At 39.0% G+C, this 20,953-nt stretch overlaps 2 protein-coding genes across 4 annotated transcripts; one reads left to right on the top strand and one right to left on the bottom strand.

Annotated features, from left to right (window-relative positions):
* Nucleotides 1-2,680: 2,680 nt before the first annotated feature.
* cxcr3.2 (chemokine (C-X-C motif) receptor 3, tandem duplicate 2) lies at nt 2,681-9,420 on the bottom strand. Its single transcript, XM_023833197.2, has 2 exons — nt 9,244-9,420; nt 2,681-7,400 (listed from the first exon to the last, which is right to left on the bottom strand). Exons 1-2 carry the CDS (start codon nt 9,289-9,291, stop codon nt 6,321-6,323), a joined length of 1,128 nt encoding a protein of 375 aa, XP_023688965.1. The 5' UTR covers nt 9,292-9,420; the 3' UTR covers nt 2,681-6,320.
* Nucleotides 9,421-14,933: 5,513 nt separating this feature from the next.
* Nucleotides 14,934-19,697, top strand: cnfn (cornifelin). Of its 3 annotated transcripts, none has more exons than XM_023833304.2 (4): nt 14,934-15,018; nt 16,042-16,197; nt 18,364-18,500; nt 19,315-19,697. In XM_023833304.2, the coding sequence occupies exons 2-4, from the start codon at nt 16,074-16,076 to the stop codon at nt 19,402-19,404; spliced, it is 351 nt and encodes a 116-aa protein (XP_023689072.1). In that variant the 5' UTR covers nt 14,934-15,018; nt 16,042-16,073; the 3' UTR covers nt 19,405-19,697. The 3 variants fall into 3 exon arrangements, with proteins under 3 accessions (XP_023689072.1, XP_023689071.1, XP_072572679.1); XM_023833303.2 differs by having other exon boundaries at nt 14,935-15,022; XM_072716578.1 differs by having other exon boundaries at nt 14,955-15,022; nt 16,054-16,197.
* The last annotated feature ends 1,256 nt before the right edge of the window (nt 19,698-20,953 follow it).

The following is a 20,953-nucleotide window of genomic DNA, read 5'->3' as shown; positions in this document are numbered from 1 at the left end:
CTATTATTTTTTACGACCCCTTACGTTCTGTTCTGTTGTAACATTTTGTGGCCATTGTATTCTGTGACTCTAGGTGCTGTTGTTCGGAATGAATATATATACAGTGGTATTTCAGAACTCGAATTTAATCGAATTTAAGTTCGAGTTGTGATCAAATTTTCCCCATAAGAAATAATGGAAAACCAATTAATTGGTTCCCAGCCCCAAAAAATTACACCTAAATATGTAAATATGGACCGGATGTCACGATCGGGCACCGGCGAACCGGCAAGCAGGGGAGAGGAGCCAGGAAGTCGGGTGAGACGAGGAATTTATTCCGTGGAAACAGGACTGGGGAAGCACGACAGCAAACATTAATGACAAGTCTGGGGAAGACTGACTCAGACGAGGACTAAATACACAAGACAAACTGAGTTTAATGAGCAACAGTTGAAAACAATCAGGCATAAACACGAGGTAACGAGGTGGGCGTGGCACACACAAGGATCGTATTGAGCTGGGCATGACACCGGATAAAACAAGAAGAACATATACTGTACTAAACACATCTATCAAGCACATTTATCGAAACAGTAATTTGTAAAGTAAGAAAATAAATGTATCCAAACAATGTGTCCTGCCCCGATTGTCCGCTGCTTCCGTGTGCCACGCCCCCTTGTTAACCCCGTGTGTAATCCCCGTGTGATCAGCTGTCTCTGGTTGTTGTCATTAGTCCTCTGTATTTCATCCGCGTTTCAGTTTGTTTCCCCAGTCCGGTCATTGTATTGTCCGTCTGCGTTTTGCCTGCCTTACCTGTAATTAAACCCAATATTCCCCAATACCCTGACATCTGCGCCTTTGTCTCCGTTCCGTCCTCGCGAAGCACAACAATATTATTATAATTAAATGTATTAATGGTTTATTATTAATATTAAAATAATGAATAAGAAATCTTTATTTTTAAATGTATTTTATTATATAATAATTACTGTTACTGTCTATCATTGTCTAAATGTATTTTTACTGTCTAAATATATGTATTCAGTTAGTGTAAACATGCACGATGCTATCACAGCTAATGGTAGACTAAGACTGAAGCTTTACACTTTGTTTCCACTGAGAGACGTGCCACGTGACTCATTCCCCGTGCGTACAAGTTATCTTAGGTCGGCGTTCGAGGTTTTACTTCTGAGATTCAGATCGAGCTCTAGGTAATTTTTTTTCGAACTAGTTGGTTCGACTTTTAAGAAATTCGAGTTCTAATGAGTTCGAGAACTGAAGTACCACTGTACAGTAGTTCCCGTTCACGGGAACGAGCCCTCTATGCATTTGCCTTAATGTTATTATAACTTTTTCAAGACATCGCCATTCAGGATTGTCATTCTGTGATCTTATTTGTATTTCTTAGTGTTGTCTGAGGAGTTCTGGCAGGGAAGAACTCCTCGTAATTTTAAAATCAACATTTGAAAAAAATATAGGTGGCTATGAGAAAGGGTATTTCTGAGCTCCAAAACATGTAGCCAATGTTGGATTTTGTTTCCACGTTTCTGTCACGCCCAGCTTGTACGATCCTCGTGTGTGCCACGCCCCCTCATTACCTACGCGTGCTACCCAGATTGTGATCACCTGTTTCCTGTTATTTCAGCTTGTCTTGTGTATTTCAGTCCGTGTTCAAGTCTGTTTCCCCAGTGGCCTGTACTACGAAGCGGGGTTACTGGCTTATCGGGGCAACTTGTCGGATTTAAGGTACCACAGTTTAAATGGACTTCATATTCGCTCACTTACATTTTGCCCAGACTACCTTAAATCTAACAAGTTACCCCGATAAGCCAGTAACCCGGCTTCGTAGTACAGGCCACAAGTCTGTCATTGATATGGTTTTGCTGTGTGCTCCCATGTGTGCTGTCAGACCTAAATAAACCCCGTTTTGTCGTATTTACGTCTCTCTCGCCTGTTTCCCCACTCGCCCACACGCAGTCGTCACAGTCTCATTTTATTTTATTGTTTTATCTCAGCTTTTTTTTTTTTTTGCAATATATATGAAGGCATATTTCAGATAAAAATTTTAAAAAACATAATTTTTCTTTTCAATTTCACTTACTTTCTGATACAGCTGTTACTAATTCGGTTGATGCAGCCTATTTTGTGATGCATGTACCATACTGTGTACTGTAGTGCACTGCATTTACTGACATTAGGAATACTCGATAGGAAAACTGGGTGACATAGCTGGCTTTGCTGTGTCCTGTGCATCTCGAGTAGTACTACAACTTGCACCAATTTTGACATCACTGGATCCCATGGCACGGAAGTTATTGCAAGCATTTATTGCAAGTATTTTGTTATTCAGACAGTAAGTTGTTGACGGCCCCTAAATCAGCTGTAGGCGATCATATGTGCGGCTGTGGAATTGTAGTAGGCGTCTTTCGACCGCTAATGCCGGCGTGAGTGAAACACCGCCACAAGTTCTGGAGAGTGTGGAACCGAATATCTGTCAAATATCCAACCTAAAACTAATTTCACCTCGGTCATCACAAAATGGCTGCATCAACCGATTTGGTAACAGCTGTATGTGTCAGAGAGTAGGACAACGGTTAAGTAACAGAAAGTAAACTGATGAAACTGAAAACCAGAATTATAATTGTCACACTCCGTGTCGGGCGAGCGGAGAATCAGGCCAGAGAGCCGTGAATAATAATAATAATAATAATAATAATAATAATAATAATGCATTTTATTTGTGGGCGCTTTTCTAAAACCCAAGGTCACCTTACATAGTCCATAAAAAACAAACAATAAAACAAATAATTAAAAAAGTTATTTACATAATCAGACAACAATAGGTCTAAAGCAAATAAGCCAACTTAAACAGATTAGTTTTGAGGTTTGACCTAAACAAGTGAAGAGAATTCTAAAGACGGGGAGCAGAGCAAGTAAAAGCTCTGTGTCCCATGGTGATAAGGCGGGCAGATGGAACAATAAGATGGGTGGAAGATGAAGATCTGAGAGTTCGGGATGGGGTGGCAATGTGAAGCAGGGCAGACAGATAGCGAGGGGCAAGCTTGTAAATGCATTTGAAAGTGAGAACTAGAATTTTGAATACTATTCTAGTTTCTATGGGCAACCAGTGAAGCTGTTGAAGGACTGGGGTGATATGTTCCCTGGAGGGGGTACGAGTTACTACCCGAGCTGCAGCATTCTGAAGGATTTGGAGTTTACAGAGGGACTTGTTAGGGAGACCAAAGAGAAGAGAGTTACAATAATCAATCCTAGATGTGACGAGGCTATGAACAAGGATGGCAGCAGCATGGGGAGTGAGGAAGGGGCGGAGTCGGTTTATGTTGCGCAGATGGAAGTATGCAGACCGGGTGATATGACTAATGTGTGACTGAAATGAAAGAGTACTATCTAGGATGACGCCCAGACTCTTAACCTGGGTGGAGGGGTGTATAGCAGAATTATCAATATTGATGGAAAAACTATGGGAATTGGATAGAGTGGAAGTTGTACCACAAGTAGAGTTTCAGTTTTATTGCTGTTGAGTTTGAGAAAGTTAGAGGAGAACCATGATTTAATCTCCATTAGACAGTCTGAGAGGGAAGATGGTGAAAAGGAGCAGCTAGGTTTAGAGGAGATATAGACCTATTCTATAATACAATAACATGGGGGTTTATTCAGGGCAGACAGCAACGAACAGTAAACCTCACCACTGCACATGACATTAAACAATGACAGATCTGGGGGATACTGACTTAGACGCGGACTAAGTAAATACACAAGACAGGCTGAACTTAACAAGCAACAAGTGATTACAATCTGGAAGTAACACGAGGTAGCGAGGGGGGCGTGGCACACACTAGGATTGTACGAGCCGGGCGTGACAATAGTGTTATTTTCAAACATTTATTTATTTGGAATATGCCTTTATATATACTGCAAAAAAATGTAAAATTGAGATAAATCAATAAAATTTAATAAAATGAAGAAACGTGGTAATAAGACCCAACATTGGCATGTTTTGGAGCTCAGAAATTCTGGAAGTCACCTCCATATTTTCCGAATGTTGATTTTAAAATTGATTTATTAAAATTTTATATTGTTCTTTCCTGCCATGACTTCTCTGACAACATTAAGAAATACAAAGATCACGGAATGACAAAAGTAAATGATGATGCCTTGAAAAAGTTAGAATAGGTCTAATTACGTTACAGAAAATGCATACAGTGCTCCATGCTAAGGAATTCAATTAGAAAATTTTCAAAGTCTTTTGAACAGATTAATCTTTTGCCTTAATATACCATTACAATCCATACAATCTAGCTTGATGATAGTGTAAGTATTGGGCCCTGCCCTGCCCGTTCTGCTCTTCATTTCCCTGTTTGGTCAGTAGGTGTTGCTGACCACCCCATTTCAGTTTTGAAGTGATTGTTAATGACAGTGATAGCTTACACCTGTCTATCATTCAGCTCTATAGTTAACCATGCAGTGTATATAGGTGCATGCACTTTCCTTTTTCTCTTGTTGATCTTTGTATTTGCTGTGTGCTTTTTTTCATGGTTAATATGTTGATTCTGTGTGCTCTTACCTTGCATATGTGCTTTTGTTAATCCCATTGTGTTTCACTGGTCTTTGTGTAGACCCCTTGTTGCTCTTATTTCCTGTCCTTTTTTGAGTTAATATTAAAGCTCCTTTTATGTCAGCCACTTAAAATCTTTGGTTGGTGTTCTGCATGAGATACTGGACTTCAATGTATACAATAGGACTGAATAATTTATTTCAAATTGAAATCATGATTTGAAACAATGTGATTAGTAAATCACAAAGGCTGCGATTTTAGTTTATGCATTATATGCCATGTGTGACCCAGGGTTTAAAACTGTTGTGAGAGTAGTTCTACATTTTTATATTTGACAACATAAAAAGTTTGGTTTGTTTAGAAACTGTTCCGGAATGACGTATTTAATAAAAGTTCTCATCCTTACATTAAAATATAGACCAATTAATATTTTGATGGTATCTCATCGTAATGCTGTGTCATATGGTTTAAATATATTACACACTGAATATTTAACTGAAGCTTAACTTTTAAAAAATCTGTTGTAAAAATCGTGAGTAGATATTTTCCCCAAATCGTTTAGCCCTAGTATACAAAAATGTATGCCTTCTATTTCAGGACTAAGGCTGCTTAAGCCTAAAAAGTCCTGAAAAGCCTGCACATACCAGGACTATGGTGAAGTACTGTAAAAGAACATTATGATGTTGTTAACATGAATATAAATCAACAATATTCCCAACAACACATGAAACAGCGCCTCTAGAATCGCAGAATACAATGGTCACATAGCTGAAATTATTATACAACACTTCTGGGACTGGAAATCTTAGTCAAGCAATGTATTTATAGCTAAAAGGCATTACACACCATGATTCCCTTTACATTTATGCGTGATGTCTAAATACAACATTGTTGGTATTCCCAATAACAATAATTGCAGTTACTGTTGTCAACAATAAACTGTCACAATAAACAGTCACAGTAAACCACAGCCTGTTTCCCATTTACAGTGAATGGCCACTGATTGGAAGTCCAGTAAATGTAAATTTTGTTGTCTGTCAAAGGCTGTCATCACCATGAGAATGATACAGCACCAAAAATATAAGCTGCAAGCATGATGTCGTGAGCGAAGGTGAGCACGGACCGGGGAATCAGGAGCGGGAAGACGGAGAATACAGAAGGAGAGGTTTATTAAGGAAAACAACAAAGTGAGGCACAAAAACAGCAATGACTTCAATGACAGGACTGGGGAAACATACTCGAATGCGGACTGAAATACACAGAACTAATGACAGAAACAAGGAACAGCTGGTAAACGCAGGGATTTCACATGAGGTTAACGAGGGGGGATTGGCACACAGGAGGGCCGAACGAGCAGAGCGTGAATGAATCCTTCAGGAGACCAGTGGTGTTTTTGACACCAGCTGGATGCTGCTACATATTTCATGGCCTGATGCAATATACAATACTATTAAATGCCGATACTAGATCCGTAAAAAATTATTTAACCTGAGAAGTACTTGCTACAATTCAATATCCTGCAAAAATGAAAAAGTAATGCAGATGTTTTTTTTCCTCTGCACTACTCTGCATTTTTCCCTTTGCTCTGCATTTTTGTGGGAATTTAGGAATTTTTTTAGATGTCTTTTTGCTGTTTTTTTTATTTTGCTGTCCTAGGTGTTTCTTGCTTTTTCACTTCTGCATTCCATAGCTTTGTTCCCTGTTCTATGTTTGTTGCTCTTTGTCTTGTCAGACCTCCATCCTTTCTCAGATATGAATCGCAGAATTACATGATGACAGAGAAGTAGGACGTGTTTTCGCTATCTGTGCTGAGGGTACCAGATCTTCTGCGTCTCTGCTGGTTCATCCCCCATCCTTCCAGACCTTGGTAGCCCAGAGAGCACAGAAGCCCCTTCCACATGATCAGCAGTTCCTTTCGGAACTTCACCCCCACGAATCCATAAAGCAGGGGATTGAAGGCACAGTGTGTAAGTCCCAAGCTCTCGGATATCATGGTCCCAATGTCCAGCGCCTTATTCATTTCACATCCCAGTTGAAACAGGTTCAAGCGATTCAAGTATTCAATGAGCCGGAATCCATTGTAAGGAGCCCAGCAGAGCAGGAAGATGGAGACCAAAGAGATGATGAGACGCATTGACTTGCGCTTCTGCCAACGACTTGCATGACACAAGGAGCGGAAGATCCTGATGTAACAGTACAGCATGACCAGCAGGGGGAGCCCAAAGCCTAAGATCAGGTTGACCATTGGCAGCACCACGTGCCAATTTGTCTTCTCAGGGAAAACGAGGTAACAGACTTGACGATTCGAGTGTTTCAGTGGAATGACAGTCTGGTATGTGACATCCACGCAAGCTAATCCAAGGCAAGCTGTCCACACCACAGCACAAGCCATCTGGGCATGGCAGCTCCGGCGGTGCCACCCTGCAGTTACCACATGCACGATAGCCAGGTAGCGGTCGAAGCTGATGCATGCCAGGAGCAGGATTCCACTGTAGAGGTTGACAGAGAAGATGGCGCTGATCATCTTGCAGCCCATTACTCCGAACACCCACCCCTTTGCCCACTGAATAGCATAGAAGGGAAGTGTCATGGCGAGCAGGAAGTCTGACACTGCCAGATGCAACAGGAAGGTGTCAGTGAGAGAGTATGAACAGGGACCTTCACGAGACCGCCGGTAGCGCCGCACTACGCACAGCACTAGCACATTGCCCACCACTGCTATGACGAAGACCAGGATGAAGACCACTGGAATGAAGGTCTCTGCAAACTCAAACGTGATCTGGTAGCTGCAAGGTGTGGCATAAGATGATGTGTGATCATCTGTCATGTTTAGGTAATCGTCGTCCTGAAAGCAGAGCAGAAAGAGCTCATGAAGTCTTCAGATAAATCAGCACTTAGTGGAAGAAAACCGACGGCTTTTTGCTTAGCCAAGGACACAAACAAAACAAATTAAGCTCTTATAATCTGACTCAGCAATGGCACCTCAAAAACAGCTTAAATACTGTATATCAAAATGGATACTTTTAAATTGCAAGCATTATAATTATTTAGAATGATCAGCAAGAACATTGTGTGAAAAAAGTTTACATATTGTAGCTCCTCACTATTTTAGTCATGAGGGACATGGGATGTTTTCAGAATCACACTTTGCCTGGCCTGGGATGGTGTTTTTTTCAGAATTACTCTTCCTTTAGGCAACACTAAGTTTCTGTATATAAAGCCAAGAAGTAGCAATACCCATATGAAAATAAACAGCATGGTTCATACTGTATAAGGCTATCAAGAATTTTTCTTATTTCAATTATATATAACAACACATGATGTTTATTATATACAGTATTCACTACAATTCAATGTTTTTATTTGTATGATTATGGCCATATTCATACCAAAACACACACTTGACATGTGAGGCATTCAAGGGAAAAATCTATACGAAAAATATAATACTTTTACATTACATTACATTTTACCATTTTCTACTACACAAGGCTGTAGTAGAAAGTATATTTTTATTGTTTGTTGTTTCTTAAAATTTTATATATTTTTTTATATTATTCTGATGAAATACATCTATGATCTTCCCACATTCAGTTGGTTTAATTAGACATGAGAAAAATCAGTGAGATTAACTCAACTATGTTATATTCTCAGAACACAAAGTGAACACATAAAATGAAAAAGAATGTTTCCGTCTCACAAAACTCAATCTAGTTATGTGGAACCACTGTCCATGATTAATTTGAGTTCAGTCAAAGAATTAAAAACTAATACTGACAAAACATTAATTTAATATGCATTGTACATGTCATATAGGATCTGTGGTGTGTTGGTGACCGCCCAGGGTTGGTTTCTGGCTATGCCCGTTATTCCCGGGATAGGCTCTGGGCCCCCCACGACCCCAGTGGGGATTAAGCGGTTACGATAATGGATGGGTGGATGTTATATAGGACTTGTATCTCTGACAGTACATCGATTTAATATGCATTAGACATCTATGTAAAGTGTATATATTTCACAAAACATATGACTAATGACACATTCATTTAATGTGGATTGTACACGAATGCAGGACATATATGTTTGACAGTACAGTAATTTCATATGTATTTTACATATATGTCTAATGACACATTAAGTTAATATGCATTGTATATTGTATAGTGTTATATAAAGAGCTTATATGATTTGGGTAAAACACATAAGAGTCATATTTTGTTTTTAAAATCTTTTCTATATGGGTATACACACAGCATTCAGGTTTATACAGTCTCAAAAAACAATCAAAACACAATATATATAACATGGTTACTTGCAGCTGTAAAATCCCATGCTATGCATAAGCATAATCAGGTTTATTTTTGTTTAAAAACTATTGCCAGATTATATGTTTAATCCTTGATGCATCTCATGCAATTCCTGATTGGGCTTCTTTTGATAGAGAAATAAAATGTTTTCATTTTTGGTATTAACACTGAATATCAGGTTGATGATTTTGGTGATGGTGTCATCTAATAATGCAGCACATTTATTTAAAACATTTTGCATAAAAAAACATGTAAAGCATTTAAACATTATGATTAGATTTTAGGACAACTGTTTTATAAACTATTCTTGCTTTTCCAAATGCCCACCCTTCCTGGCATTGTTTATCAGGCAGATCCTGAGACAGATTCAGGGTTACTCACCTCATCATAGTACTCCGGGGTCATCGTGGAGAGCTGCTGCTCAGCCATTTTGGCAGGAGGTCTCGCACAACACTATAGCTGCAAAGTGATGTGTCTTGCCAGACAAACTCTATGCTCTTTGTCAGCTCAACAGGGTACTAAAATAAGGAAGTTAGACAGCAAGAAGAAACCATACACCCCCTCCACAACCACTGTGTCTATAGTCATAAATATTGGTTTGTAATCAACAGATTTTATTAAACAAGTGAGGAACAGATAACACAATATTATCGGTGTTTAATCAATCTGCAGAACCCAGCAAGCTGTCATGGTTTCGGGATTTTGCTGTTTAGACTTTTCTTTTGCGATTTGTATGGTTATTTCTTACTTCTTTCTGATGAGAATCTGTCATGCAAAAGCATGTCTTGCATCAAAGCCAGCAAGATGGTACAAGGGCTAAATGACTCCAAATTTTGGAGATAAAAGAGGGTAGAGTGGTGAAGTTTGGCCGGAAAAGTACAAAGTGTCTGATCTCAGGAAGTAAAACTGCTACACTGAGTTTGTGCTTGCGGTTCGGTTCAGCTTATGGTTTGCTTTGTTTTGTGCTGTTTGCATCGCACCCTGAGGCACGGTTTAGCAGAGGGTCCAGGGTTAGCCCCTGCAATAAAGTGCTCCTGAGCGTGTTTATAGTCTGTTACTTCTAATATGGTGAAAAAGGCATCATTGATGTACACTGCTGTTTATTTTAATGATTGTTAATTATCATGCATGAGCAAATGTGAAATTTTAGGAGTCCCAGTGGAAGTGGTGGAGAATCACAGGGATCTGTGCCTTAGTCATTACTCTGTGTCTGTCTGGTTTACATAAAATGTATATTTTGGACATGTAGATAAATACAGATAAATTTGCTGCTGAGAACAAAATTATACAGTGCAGCAATATTAAGCTGAATGAAAATGAAATTCATTTAAATGTAGAAATATACAGTGCAGATTTTTCTAGATCATATACACGGAAATACACAGAATCTTGATACAGATTAAGAAGATCATTCATGGTTACTAACTTACTGTTGTTATTGCTACAATAGTAAATTACCACTAGTTGATAATCATGTTAAATAAAAAGAAAGCATAAAAAAGTAATATAGGCACTTCAGCAGTAATCATATAATGAATTAAGTTTTAAGCCTTAATTTTATGATATATAAAACATGTCCACAATTTCCTGTTTCAATAAGAAGACAAGAGGCTTTGCAATGTGAAACTGGGTTGTTCAAAACCACAATCTGATTGCTGAGCTTTTCAATCCGCTACACACGCCATATTTTCATGTGGGTGGTGTCTACGGTCACACCCTTTAAGCTCAATGAAATTATAGAAAATAATGAAAAATCAGGCAACAAGACAGGAATCATAACAAGTGAGCACAAGGTTCATTACAACAAAACAAAATATATACAGGTACATCTCAAAAAATTTGAATATCATGGAAAAGTTCAATATTTCTTGACAATCCTTTCAGAAAGTGAAATTCATATATTATATACTGTAGATTCATTACACATGGAGTGAAATATGTCAAGCCTTTATTTATTGGAATTTCGATGATTATGGCTTATAGATAATAAAACCCAAAATTCACTGTCTCAGAAAATTAGAATATCACATAAGATCAATTAAGAAAAAGGATATTTTAAACAGAAATGTCAGGCTTCTGAAAAGTATGTTCATTCCTATGCACTCAATACTTGATTGGGCCTCCTTTTGCATGAATTACAGCATCAATGCGGCGTGGCATGGAGGCGTTCAGCCTCTGGCACTGCTGAGGTGTAATGGAAGCTCAGGTTGCTTTGATAGCAGCCTTCAGGTCATTTGCATTGTTGGATCTGGTGTCTCTCATCTTCCTCTTGACAATACCCCATAGATTCTCTATGGGGTTCAGGTCAGACAAGTTTGCTGGCCAATCAAGCACAGTAACACCATGGTCGTTGAACCAGCTTTTGGTACCTTTGGCAGTGTGGGCAGGTGCCAAGCCCTGCTGGAAAATAAAATCAGCATCTCCATAAAGCTTGTCAGCAGAAGGAAGCATGAAGTGCTCTAAGATTTCCTGGTAGATGGCTGCGTTGACTGTGGACTTCAGAAAACAGTGGACCAACACCAGCAGATGACATGGCACTCCAAATCATCACTGACTGTGGAAACTTCACACTGGACTTCAAGCAACATGGATTCTGTGTCTCTGCACTCTTTCTCCAGACTCTGGGACCTTGATTTCCAAATGATTTGCAAATTTTACTTTCATCTGAAAAGAGCAACACTCCAGCACTTTTTCTCCTTAGCCCAGGTAAGACGCTTCTGACGTTGTCCCTGGTTCAGGAATGGCTTGACACGAGGAATGTGACATTTGTAACCCGTGTCTTAGAATTCTTGAATGGATTTTGCTTGACAATCCTTCTCAAGGCTGCGGTTGTCCCTGTTGCTGGTGCACATTTTCCTACCACACTTTTTTTGTCTCAACTTTCTATGAATATGCTTGGATACAGCACTCTGTGAACAACCAGAGTCTTTAGCAATGACCTTTTGTGGCTTACCCTCCTTGTGGAGGGTGTCAAGTTAGCAGTCTTCCCCATGATTGTGTAGACTCCTGACCCAGACTGAGACCATTTAAGGGCTCAGGAAACCTTTGCAGGTGTTTTGAGTTAATTAGCTGATTAGGGTGTGACACCATGACTTTCCAATATTGAACTTTTTCACAATATTCTAATTTTCTGAGATAGTGAATTTTGGGTTTTATTTCTGTAAGCCATAATCATCGAAATTCCAAGAAATAAAGGCTTGAAATATTTCACTCTATGTGTAATGAATCTACAGTATATAATATATGAATTTCACCTTCTGAAAGGAATGTCAAGAAATATTGAACTTTTTCACGATATTCTCATTTTTTGAGATGTACCTGTACAAGGTCATTAAAAAATCAGCAGTTGTAGTAGAGTTTTCTCCATAAGAATGTTAAAATGACTGGGAAGTTGGCAGTGGGGGGCACAGCTAACCAAAAAGTTAGCTTTGATAACTACTAATTCACTAACTCCAAAGTTTAATTCGATAGCACTAAACCAATAAATCACTAAATCATTTTGCGGAAGCTAATGATAACTGCTAACTACTTAGTGTCATTATATGAATTTAGCTTCAATTTAATTTTGGGCTCTGAAACCCTTAAAACACACCTAGAGAAGTGAAATTCTAACCTGTTTGGCAATTTAGTTCTGCAGGACTGGGGTGATTACATGGATATATTTAGGACCCAACTGGAGTTTGTTGGATTTTGTGAAGTCTCCAGAATAAATTTTCTTTCAGTGATATTCCATTTGTGAGATATGTATTTTTGTTGGAAGAGTCCTATTCCACAACTGGCTCATGCTGACATTTTGCCCTCAGTGAAGCCACTTCAGGAATACAAACATGGTGCCGTTTACCCAAAACTAGGAGTATATCTCAACCCCAAGAATGCAAAGATCATACTTGTAGTCTTGGCAAGATCAGTCTTGCTAACCTGCATCCCAAGAACGAACTTGGCACGTAATGAACCATGGGATTGGTCTCGTTTGGTGAGGATGCAACTGATGCATCCTTGATATTTGGGATGGGGCAAGTCCAACATCCAGGGATTTTTAACATCCTCTGTACTTCTGTTCTTGAGTATTGGAACTATGCTTCAACAATGGAAGATGATGTGAAATGGATACACAAGAACGCAAGAATGATCAAGTACACATATTAATTAACAGCCCTGGTCTGTCTTGTATCATGTGTACTGCAGTATTTTTGATCAGTGAAGACATTATAAGCAGTCTGATGTGCAGATGGATGGACACCAAGCGATATCAGATGGATGTCAAGTCCTTGAGCGCATTAACACAGTAGCAGCAACAATTTCACCCGCAGAAGAAATAACAGATAAGTAACTTGTCCTTTTGTAAGTCTCAAAAGCTCTGGAATGGTCCTCAGGGGCTCTGCGCTGGAAGAAAATTTGCTTAGCAGAAACATTTATCCAACCTGCAATTTGGTCCACATGTGAGGCTCCTTATACCATAACCAAGCTCAATTACCCCCCATACCCCCTGCCCCACCTCTCTGTGCTGACTTTAGCTGTGTCCAAATTCAGGGGCTGAAATCAGGGACTGCATCCTTCTAAGGCTGCGTTCAAAGACCAAAAGTGTCAGGGTGGTGCGACAAAGCTGTCCCATTTCAAAGGCCCCATCAAATGAGGTCTAGAAATGTATACTTCTTTTTCTAAGTCTTGAAGGGTCCCAACATATCCCACTGCGCAGAGTTAAAGTGGGTGTGTCCTAACTACTGTAGGTGATAGGAGAAGTGCTTTGTGACTCAAGGGTAAGGGCAGGAACAGCTGGTGACACAAATAGGAAATTATGTGTAGGCCAGACCATCCTACTAACAACAGACAGGAACAAATATGTATGATTTTAAGGTTTACAAATGCCTTTTACCGTTAAACTTTATTCAGCCCTGTACAGAATCACTGAGCAGGTTACCGTGTTACATACACACCACTATAGCCAGTGTCACACAGTGCGGTCCCACACAGTGAGCAGTGGTGGTGTGTTGGGACAGACCCAGCCCTGTAAAGAATCACTGAGCAGGCTATCCTGTTACATACACACCATACACAGAGAATCACATATTATTTTGAAACATGCATTTCTGATTGAAGTTGATTGTCCCAAAGGTTTTTTTTGCAAAATCCTGCTTCTGTATGTGTGGAGTTTGCATATCCCCTTCTTTTTTTCCTGCAGTCTGAAAACAATGGGGGGGAGCAGTGTATATCTCAGTGGGCTAAGCCTCACTGATCAGAAGGTTATCAGTTTAAGCCCAGCCTTAGCATATCTGCAGGTCCTTAAGCAAGGCCCTTAACTCCTAGCTCTCTGGGCAGTGCTATGCTACTGCTCTACAAAAAGCAAGTCACTGGAGGTGCAAAATAGAATTTCCCTACAGGGATCAAAAAATAAACACATCTATTATCAATTAACATATAATTATAATAAATGGTATTTCTAAATTGTCCATGTGCCCTGCAATGCATAGGCATCTTATCCAGGGTGTCCTCTGCCTGTGTATTCTGGCATAGGATCCAGGATAAGCGTAGTGGATGAGTGGATTTATAGAAGATGGATGGACAAAAAAACTGTCAAAATTCATTTTAAAGGAATTTAAATTTAAATTTCTTGGATGGAAGTGCACAAAAAGGTATTCTGTTTTTTAGTTTGTCAATCAACAATAATAAGACACAATTACCACTTAGGAGACTTTAAAAAAAGGTAGATGGGTGTAAAATTTATCAGAGCATAGAAATAGTACAAAAACCAAGCTTAGAGCTTCTACTGCCTGTACTATTTCTCATCATCGCAGAGAAGTTCTAACAATATGCTAAAAGCAATCCACACATCCACACCTTCAACACACAGTGTAACTCATACAAACTGCTCCTGACTAATTTCAAAAGGAGTATATTATAAACAGGGCAATGGATAGAATGTCAAGTTCTTGTTCCATTTCAGAAATAATATGGCCAAAGGTACGTGGCATTTTCAATGAGCAGAAATCACACACGCCCCAAAGTCAAACATTTAATATGGCTTATCTTATTTCTATGGAGACTCTGGGTATAAGTGTTTTGGGCGTTTTGGGCGTCACTTGTGAGCACTTAATTCTTGGTTTATTTGGATGTATCTTGGAAGGTGATCCTGTTTCATCAGCCAAAGTGTTTGACCAGGTAGGTAAGTGAATTTCCACTCTTTTCATTTGCATAGGGTCCAGAAACAGAGAAAGACATTAAAAAAATATATATAGAGAATATGGGGTAAATGAGATAAGTTTTTCACATCTTGTCAAAGTTTGATGGCAAGTTGTATAAAAACATTGTGGTTATGTTCTGGAGGAGATATTTCTGCCTGAACCTACGATTTAAAGCCATATGAGAAAACTTTGCATTTTATAGTAGCATTTTATGTTTACACTAAAAATTGGTGAATACTAAATTATCCATTCCTTTCTACAGCTGTTTATCCAATACATGGCCACAATGAGCCCACAGCTGAATGTTGATGTGTAGAGAGCAAGGCAGTGTGAATATTCCAATCAATTCAGCCACACTGCATCAGTCAGGCAGCACTTAAATAGTCAGTAACATTTATATTACTTAGTGTTCTGGGCTGTGCTGACCTTATATTGCCCAGTAGTTATGTCTGATTTTCCTGTGGGAACTATATGTTATTTATGTGATGCCGAAGTGTACTGATGAGATAACCTGATCACTTTGAAACAGCAGTCTGTTAATGTGAATGCTTCATGTTGTGCAGTGTGTATCACATCATATAAAGCTTTTGCTCCAATACTACTTACATCTGTGCCGGGACATTATTTGGAAGCTCAGCCTAGCTGCACTTACACAGCTATGTGCTTGTAATGTGCTATTTGCCTAACTTGTCACTTTGAATGCATATGCTACATAAATTAAATTACATTAAATTAAAAAGTGTTAAACCACATATCTCCATAACAGCCTCAGTATCTCAGAAACTCTCATACACTGAAAATGGATTAATGTTTGTGTTTTTCAGAGTACATGCTTTGGTGGGTAGCATAATGTCTCTAAATAAAACATACAAACAACACCAAAACCATCTACTGACACTGATATTGCAAAAGTAGATTAAACATGTAGCTTAGAAGCCAGCTTGTCTGCGGATTTCAGTACAAACCCTGCTGCACTCAAGGCATTCTTGCATTTTCACAGTTTAATTTCCAGCAGGATTCAGTCCCACAGCCATGGAGTACCAAGCCAACGTGATGACCAGCCAGCCTCAGGTCACCATCACCAGCTACACCATGACCTCCCAGTCTTCAGAATGGAGCTCGAACTTATGTGACTGTTGTCAAGACTGTGGCATCTGTGAGTTACTACAGAATCATAAAATAAAAGAGGGAGCTTAAAAGTAGGAAGCCATTGCAAGAAAAACAATATGTAAAACAGACATTTGTTACTGACAAAAGACAGATTTTCACACTTCATTTTGTGGCCTGAAAGTGGTATGCAGTGTTGGGGAAGTTGCTTTTAAAAGGATAGCTTTTCAAGCTACAAGCTACTTATGATTAATATGATTAATAGCTAACTACATTGAAGCTATTTCATCCAGCAGTACTTAATATTTGTGCTGTAGGATACTTTTAAAGCAAATTAATTTAAAAATGTGAAATATGATGTTAAAAGTTTAAACGAAAATCTGTATTTTTAACAATGTAATGTCAAATCACAATAAGGTTTCAGGATTTGGTGTAAACCAATAGTACTTCACGAGTGCTTTGTGAAAATTAGAAGGGTTACAACAAAAAAATCTGTCGGAGAACCAAAGTGCTTTGATGCGTTTTAATTAAAATGTCTAAAATATTGTATGACATGAAGGATTTTTCAACACTTTAACATCCATCCCCAGAGTATTCAAGCAGAAAACACCAATCAGAAACACCTGGTAGTTGAAAATACCCGTCTTTGTAAAGGTCGTCGTCTACTTACTACTGCGATTGGTTCTGACTGACCGGTCGTTATGTCGGCCCTTTGTTTTAAATGCAAAAATGATCCTTGTGTAGTATACCGTAAAATAAAATAATCTTTACATCATATTGTTTGGTGTTTTTAACATTTTAATCGCCATTTTAGTTCATTATTGCTACACAAACGGATATAAATGTATACTGTGCAGTAGCCTGTGTAATGAACACACTTGGACCGCTGATGGACTAACTGCTGAGCCTTTACTAACCAGGCAGAGTGTGACAGGCAATATGGATCAGGCAGAGACGTGGTCATGCAGACAGGGTTGAAATCCAAGAGATCAGAAAGCAACGGCTGAAACAAGGTCGGGATCCAGGTTCGTGGTTGCAGGCCAGAGTTTCGGCAACTAGGGAATCCGTCCGAGCACACGAGGAACTCACAGGGAAGAAGAGCGAGGGGAGGAAGGGCAGGAGTGTTTTCCAATGCATGAAGCAATACCTCGCGTTGGATTGCAGTTATTGTCGTGCTTATACTGTATATCTAGTGTGATTCATGGGCATTGGTCGGCGGCAGCTGCTTCCCGCAGGCGTGTCGTGACAGCCTGAGCACAAGACGAATAAAAGAGCGGGGATGCATGCGCTGCCGGCAGTCGGGATGGAAACTGTCATATACTCACGCTACGTAGCTATTTGAAGAAAAAAAAAATACAAAAATGTTTTCATACAGTGTGATAATATCAATTATGAGGGGTCATTAATGCCATTATTAAGATGATGGAATACATGCATGCTGAACACGCATATGCGGCATGAAGACAAACATACGGAAAGTACACGTTCGTATTCGGAATGGAGACTTGTAGGCAGAACATACGCGTTCACGTTGCATTAGGGATCGAGACATGCACGCCAAACACGCGCATCCGCCATGAAGGCTTGAAGATCCGTGCTCATTTATTGAGTTGTTACGGACACCGAAGCCCATAATGCTGGACCGACAGCGTCAACGTAAAATTTTTGGATTTTTTTCTTTAACAAAAATACTAGTGAATGATGTATACATTGCATCTGCAGTATTGTAAGATAAAAACGTATCAGAGATTTTTTTTATTTAATGACGCCCCCATAATTAATAATCAGTAGCACTGACTGCAAATATTAAGTAAAATTATGATACCAACTGTACTTGTAAAGTTGAAAACTTAAAAATGAATAAGCAGATGGAAATGACTGTGGATGGATATATATATATATTTTATTTAGTGATTAATTGTCATTTTTGACACACCACAGGACACAAGAACAAAATGTGTTCTCTGCATTTAACCCATATGTGACAATGTGACATAGCAGGAAACAGCTAATTCTGCACCCAGGCACCCAGGGAGCAGTGCTTGGAGCCAGTACCTTGCTCAGGGTCCCTCAGTGGTGCCTTGTTGGTTGGGGATTCAAACCCACAGTCTTTCAATTATAAGTGCGTGTCCATAACCATTAAGCCACCACTGGCCTGTATTTCATGAGAGAGCAGTAGCTGTATGGACATGGCTCTGCTCTGTGTACCGAACAGGCCTTTGTGGAGCCTTCATCCCCTGCGTCCTGGGGTGTAAGGTAGCAGAGGACCATGGGGAAACCTGCTGCCTGGTCTTCCTGCCCGGAGCATTAGTTGCCCTAAGAACCAGCATCCGAGACAAGTACAGAATCTCTGTAAGTGGATTTCAGTACAAATAAAATCCAAGCCTCCTAAATTGATGCCTTGCATTAAAAAATAATGGTGTGTCTTCAAAAAAGAAAGACAAGAAAAATATTACAGGAACAGTCAATGTCTTGCTTCCTGTTTTAACACTAGAAAGACTGACTGGGTCAATTGACCCAAATCAAACAAAATCACTGCTATTTCTCATTGAAGTTCTTGCTACAAAAATCTGAAAAAAGTTAGCTTCAGTTAGCTTTCGTTTGACAGCTCATGCATATTTTGGCCAAGCATTTGCCGCAAACAGGACGCTTGCACGTGTCACAGGTAGTGACAGTTTTGTTGCGTTTACAAGCGACCGTGACTTGACAGCTGACTCTTCTCTCAAGTTGCCCTGTCGGTGATGGTGTTATGACTATTATGTTATTGTTATTATGACTTGGTTATCTAATTCATTTGCATGACATTACGTCAATTGACCCAGTCAGTCTTTCTAGGTATATACTGCTGTAAAATACTAATTTCACCAGCAACTTCATTTGTGTTACCATGTTCTGTCCAAGAATGATAAAAAAATAAAAGTCAGATTTTTTCAGATTTTTGTAGCAAGAACTTCAATGAGAAATAGCAGTGATTTTGTTTGATTTGGGTCAATTGACCCAGTCAGTCTTTCTAGTGTTAATGTGTGCCTTTCTCTACATTTCTGAGAAACAGGTGAAACGATCTCATATACTTGATATAGCTTAATTGCTGTATGTAATGTATATTAAATATTACAGAGTATTACACATGATGTGTTTGTTAACCATTTTGTTTTTCTTCCCTTAGGGATCTATATGTGGTGACTGGGTTGTCATGTCTTGTGTGCCTCTATGTGGACTCTGTCAGATGGCAAGAGAGCAAAGGATGAGAAGCTGATCATGTGACTCAGAAGGGAGGGGCCATGGACATTCACTGATTTAAAGTTCTAACTAAACTTAAACTTAATTGAACGAAACTTAAGTTAAACTTAATCTAAGTAAACCGTTCTAACTAATTTTAAGTAAATTCTGTTAAGGTGAATCTAACATATGAGAATGTCCACAGAATAAATAATTACAATTCAGTAAATATTAATGTTAATACAGGATTTTATTAGTCAGTGATTGTTATGGAAGTTATTCCAATAAGCCTTTTTTTTAATTCTGACCGTAGCATCACATTATTCTAACAGCTGTCTGAAATGACATATCTTACAGTATTTTACAATTATATCTGTGTCATGGAATGCAGGTGAAAACAGTGAAATACATGAAAAACAGTCTGAAAAATGCTGGTAGAAAAGCAGCTTAATTAAAATCAATCAAATGGTAAATTACAATTCAAAATAATAAATCTCCTTGATACATTTGGCTTGTTTTTCCTTTAAAGGTGCTATAGAATGAAAATCTGACTTTACCTCCGCATAGCTGAAAAGGGAGAGTTGGAGAAATTACATGACATGGAAATGAAATACCATGAATTGCAAATATATATTGTCCTCTCTTTCAAATATAATTCCTGAATATGAAAAAAAGGAAGTGAAACGGGCTGTTTTGAAATCCCTAAATTATTACATAATCGTCTTAACCATGCCCCCAATCGTAACATATGCCCACACTCTTTCAAGCTCAAAGGGCATGCACATTCAGGCTTAAACAGTTACACAGGTATTGTGAAGAACGAGGCGGAGGACAGCAGCTAAAATGGCAGGCTGCATGAGGCTGTGACGGGGATGTCGCCCCTTTTGATCTTGTTCGTTATGTGTGAGCTGTCGCAGTGCCTCACTGTAAACGAGCCAATCAGAGCAAAGCTCATGCACATATTAATGAGCAGACCAAATAAGGGAAAACAGACTTTCATTCTAGGGCCAAAACATAGGGGTGGTAAATGGGCCTGTAAAATCACTGCATGATATTTTTTTGACTATGTAGGCACCAAAGAACAATTTGGTAAAAAAAAAAAAAATGCATTCTGTGGCACTTTTAGTATTATGAATACTTTCCATTAAATATTTATGGTCCCTTAATTTCACCCAATCTGGAATGCCGCATATTATGTCTGACATGTGCAGCTCTCAGCACCTACTTGGTTTCCCTCTAGGGGTTGAACACTCTTAGGATAGTGCTTGATATTTGTTCAGTTCTACCAGCCCTGTTAGCACCCAAGCAAAAGGTGATATTCAGCCCTAACTAGCCATCCAACAACTGACCTGCTTTGTTTTTGTCTGCTTTCCCATAGATGGTTCCCTGTGTGTCTTTGGATGCTTTTATTTTTGCACTTGTCTTTAATATGAATATCTCTCTTATTAGATTCTTAGTTTGTAGCATATTGTATAGCTCTGGCCCCAATGCTAATTGCACACAAAATTAAAACCAAAATAAATTAACCTATTTGTCAAAAATATATAAATGGGCTCAAAACAGGACGGTGATCCCTTGTACAAAAA

Source organism: Paramormyrops kingsleyae, chromosome 9 (genome assembly GCF_048594095.1).
Source record: "Paramormyrops kingsleyae isolate MSU_618 chromosome 9, PKINGS_0.4, whole genome shotgun sequence".
Classification (NCBI taxonomy): Eukaryota; Metazoa; Chordata; class Actinopteri; order Osteoglossiformes; family Mormyridae; genus Paramormyrops; species Paramormyrops kingsleyae.
This window is presented reverse-complemented; position numbering and strand designations above follow the sequence as displayed.